The sequence below is a fragment of the Gracilinanus agilis genome, chromosome 3 (assembly GCF_016433145.1).
Source record: "Gracilinanus agilis isolate LMUSP501 chromosome 3, AgileGrace, whole genome shotgun sequence".
NCBI classification, from domain to species: Eukaryota; Metazoa; Chordata; class Mammalia; order Didelphimorphia; family Didelphidae; genus Gracilinanus; species Gracilinanus agilis.
This window is the reverse complement of record NC_058132.1, coordinates 140,155,888-140,160,419: the sequence shown is the minus strand read 5'-3', so window position 1 is coordinate 140,160,419 and position 4,532 is coordinate 140,155,888. Positions and strand designations below refer to the sequence as shown.

Genomic DNA, 4,532 nt, shown 5'->3' with positions numbered 1-4,532 from the left:
TTATAGAACCAATATAGCTATAAAGGTTTCCGTAAGTCGTTCCCCTCCTCTCAGCCCAACCCACCTCCCCCCACACTCTTCTTATGCTCACAACCTGAGACTTGAAGCAGACATAGGAAAAGGACATGCTATTCCACAGGTGGAAAATACTGGCCAGGAGCCACAGGCAACGCCCTGGTGGACCGGAGCTAGAAAAAGGTAGGTTCATGCAGTGAGTATTAGATTGGAAAGCGAAAATGGGATTGGAAGGTGGAAAGGGTTGTAGAGGTGGGGGATGAGGTGGGGGGGGAAATGGGCTGAAGGAGCAAAAGACGATGGGGAAAGAGGAGAATAGAATGCAAAATAAATAAGTGAAACGGGCCGACTGAAAATGAAAAAAAGCAAAAGGGGGTGGGGAATAAAGAGAAAGAAAAGAATATTAAATCGCGGGAGAATGAGAAAATAAACCCGCAAAAGGGAGAGGAGGGGGCGAGGGCGCCAGTTACGGCGTGGGTGGGGTTGACAAGAATAGAGTACATTATGCAGTTCATTTAGTTAACAAGTGAAATAATGAGGAAGCGTGCAGAGTGAATGCCAAGAGAAAAGGCACAAAAAGCCTATTGAGAGGCCTCCGCCGCTCCTGGCGTAGCCCATCACATGGCAATAGTCCTATTTAAGCAGCGCAGTCAGCGCCTTTCAGCACCAGTAGAACTGGCCAACACCCCCGGGCTCTCCCGCAGCGGCTCTCCAGCGGCAGCAGCAGCAGCAACAGCAGCAGCAACAGCAGCAGTAGCAGTAGCCCGCCACAGCAGCAGCAGCAGCAGGCGGGGCCCGGCCGGAGCCGTAGAGGGGCTGACGCGCTGGGAAGGACTGGGGCCCAAGGTCATGCCACGCTCCTTCTTGGTGGACTCGCTGGTGCTGCGAGAGGCTGGGGAAAAGAAGGCGCCCGAGGGCAGCCCACCACCTCTCTTCCCCTATGCAATGCACCCCCCGCACGCCCTGCACGGGCTTTCGCCCGGCGCCTGCCACTCGCGCAAGGCCGGGCTGCTGTGCGTCTGCCCGCTGTGTGTCACAGCCTCCCAGCTGCACGGGCCCCCGGGGCCACCAGCCCTTCCCTTGCTCAAGGCGTCCTTCCCCCCCTTTGGCTCGCAATACTGCCATTCGCCCCTGGCCCGTCAGCACTCCTCAGTCTCCTCCGGGGTCAGCCACGGGCCGGCCGCCGCCGCTGCAGCAGCCGCTGCTCTCTACCAAACCACCTACCCCTTGCCTGACCCCAGGCAGTTCCATTGCATCTCTGTGGGTAAGCATCACCCTTCCAGTTCCCTGGATGAGAAAGAGGAGAGCAGGGTGTAGGGGTCACTGGAGGAGTAAAGGGTGAATGAAGTACCGCTGAATCCTGGGTCATGCGGTGGCCGGGAGGGAAAAGAGGGATGGAGGTGAGGGGCGGGGTGGGGGTGGGGGGGATCCAGGAACACTCTTCTGTGGGCATCAAGGGTTCTGAGAAATGGAGTTGCCCTGGAAAGGGGGGGGAGGGGAGGGATCTGCAGAATAGATGTATAGGGGTCTGATCTCTTGCTTCTCTGGTCTTCTCCCCCCCTCCCCCCCAGATAGCACCTCCAGCCAACTGCCCAGCAGCAAGCGGATGCGCACAGCCTTCACTAGCACACAACTTCTGGAGCTGGAAAGGGAGTTTGCCTCTAACATGTACCTGTCACGACTTCGCCGTATAGAGATCGCCACCTACCTAAATCTGTCCGAGAAGCAGGTGAAGATTTGGTTTCAGAACCGTCGAGTCAAACACAAGAAAGAAGGCAAGAGCAGTTCTCACCGTGGGGGTGGCGGGGGCGGCGGTGGAGGTGCGCCCCACAACTGCAAGTGTTCGTCTCTTTCTTCCGCCAAGTGCTCAGAAGACGACGACGAACTTCCCATGTCCCCGTCCTCGTCGGGAAAGGATGAACGGGACCTTACCGTCACTCCATGAGACTCAAGGCTCCCCTGGTCACCACCCCCAACAGGCCCAAGCACTCTCCCTTCTACCTGAGAAACTGAGCGGGAGAGGCAGGTGCTGGGGACTCCCAGCGCTCTCTCACTCCTCCCTTTACCTAAAGCCAAACGCGGCGCTTGGATTTAATGTGGTTTTATTAAGGCCCGAAGATCAGGCTAGTGCGCTGCGCTTTTTAGAGAACTGGCGTCGTCTTCCCACTGCCCAGTCCGAGCGCCATAACAGAGTGCCTGAGGGGCTCAACTCACGCTGAACTGTAAAGTTAAAATAATAATAATAATGTAAACGGCTCCTAACTCCTCTCGTGTTTAGTTGCCAAGCGACCAGCCTGTCTTTAGGGATCCCTCTGTCTTCGCCTCACACCGGCGTCTTGCTGGCCACAGGTCACCTTCTCCTTGGTCCCTCCCTTGAAGACTTGTTGCAAAATTTCTGTCACTTCCCTTTAATTCTGCGTGTTTTCTGTGTTTGCCTGGTTTTCACATCCCCGGGCAGTATTCTCCTTCATATTTGGGCACTTCTCTTCCTTTCTGCTTTCACCTGCCCCTTTCTCCTGCTTTTTATTTCTCAAAAGTTTTTTTTCCCTTTTTCTATCTTTCCTTGAGTTCCATCCGTCCCGTTCCCAATCTGTCCTTCTTGGGACTAATAAACTTGCCCCCAGATCAAGAGTGGCAATCCATGGAAGTCTGTCTTGCACCTCACACCCCTCCTCCTCAAAATTAATATTTTAATGTTTGGTAACTGTTGAGGAAACTTTTTTGCTTTGTTTCCAAATAGCTCTCTCTGCTTCTAAAGCAGGAGGTCACGGATCACACCAATGATCCAAATACTGGCTGTGAAAATATGTTTTGGTATCTGTCCTTGTTTTTCTTTCTCTCTCTTTCTCCTCCCTACCCCACCCCACTCCTGCCTAGATGTGTAATTGTATTGTTTCTGTAACACCAGAAGATATTTATTTATTTATTTATGTAAAAAATTTAAATAAACTTTTTTTTTTCATAGAAATCCCAGGGGCTCTAGGCTGTGGGGCTCTGAAGTCTGGATAGCTTAGACAGAGGTGCTATGCTTTAGGTTCTACTGGGTAGGAGGATCCGGAATTGGATCTCTGGGTGGGGGAAAGGGAATGTGTCAAGCAATTTTTTTCCCCCTCAGCCCTCTTCCAAAGAACAGCCCCATTACAAGTTACTAGGGAGCTCAGCCTTCAGTGCACATGAAATTATTTTAGTTACTTCTTCTGTTGGGATCTTTCTCAGACACAGCTTCGTGCTTGAGAATGAGGGAAGGGGGGGGAGGGGAGAGGGAAAAGGAAAGAGGGAGGAGGGAGGAAAGGAGGGAGGGAGAGGAAAGAAGCCACCCTGATTATTTCCAGGCTAGAATGCTCATTCGCGTCCCCAGGATCCTTTTCGTTGTTCCTCTCTATCTCTTGCTAGTACTTTAGTTTACCAGTGAGGACATCCCCAGTAAAAAGAACTTTTTTTAAAAAAAACATAGATATCTGCGTGTATTACTACTGAATTTTTTACATACAGCTTATTTATTCTCTGAAATAGACATGAACTCCTGGTCCTTTGGAAATAGCCTGGTCTTCTTTCAAAGGGGGCTCCTTCTGTGATCGGTAATCCTCCTTCCTTTCAAATAGATTCTCTAGTCAGGGTCCTGGGTGGGGAGAGACACGATCCAAGGAAAAGATGAAAATTTACCTGCACCTGATCCTTGTGTGCACTGCAAGGCGCAGCGTTTCAAAGGCTCATACTCCAATTATTTATGATCGCCAAATCATTTCACTGATTACATAACCAAAATTCCTACTCCGTGAGACTGATGTGCAGGCCATTTTCTAAGCCACAGGACTAATGGAAAGGGTAGGAGGAGCCATGGACCAGAGCCGTTTCTTCTAGGGCAGCTGAGCAGCTGTGGAGGGCTGGAAGACTTTATTTTAATTAGAATTGGGTACGGAAGAAGAGTGGAGTGCCAGGAAGTCGAAATAGGGACCGTTGTCTTGTCCTTTCTTGAGGGTAGACCTAGATTAAAGGTGTCTGTGTAGCAATGCCAGGCCACCTGGAGATTCCCACCCTCAAGTTAGGCTTGAAAGATTGCCTTTTCTCCCTGGAGTCCTCCTAGTCCCTTACCGATTGCAGAGGCAGGCAGAGGCCTCTTCCAACGGAAAAAAAACGGGAGCTTGGAGGTTTCCAGCCTCGCCAGCGTAGTCTTTCGACAGGCTTCCCAAAACTGTTTTCCCTCTTTCATTGAAATCGAAGAGATTTGGTTACTCCCATTGCATCCCCTCCTGAAACACGCCAGCAGTGAGGGCAGGTTTCCAGTGCGTTTTTCTTTACCTTTGCGAAGCTCATTCGTATTTTCTGATGCTCTTAAAGTGGGGATCAGCATCTCTGATTTATTAAGCCCTACTTCAGTTAAAGGGCCACACCTCCAAGCTAAATTAAACCGCTTGTTTGTGTTATTGGGGTGAATGAGGGACGATCCAAAAACAAAGTTGAGGTAAGATATCCTAATCAGAAAGGAGCCAAATCTTATGTTATGGTTCCGATGAATA

At 50.9% G+C, this 4,532-nt stretch overlaps 1 protein-coding gene across 1 annotated transcript; it reads left to right on the top strand.

Moving 5' to 3' along the window:
- Window positions 1-864: 864 nt before the first annotated feature.
- On the top strand, window positions 865-1,960 carry GSX1 (GS homeobox 1). The gene is made up of 2 exons (XM_044666340.1): window positions 865-1,279; window positions 1,587-1,960. The coding sequence occupies exons 1-2, from the start codon at window positions 865-867 to the stop codon at window positions 1,958-1,960; spliced, it is 789 nt and encodes a 262-aa protein (XP_044522275.1).
- The last annotated feature ends 2,572 nt before the right edge of the window (window positions 1,961-4,532 follow it).

Coding starts and splice junctions, on each gene's coding strand:
- GSX1 (XM_044666340.1), top strand. CDS start 865: ATGCCACGCTCCTTCTTGGTGGACTCGCTGGTGCTGCGAGAGGCTGGG. Junction 1,280..1,586: donor GTTCCATTGCATCTCTGTGG/GTAAGCATCACC, acceptor CCTCCCCCCCAG/ATAGCACCTCCAGCCAACTG.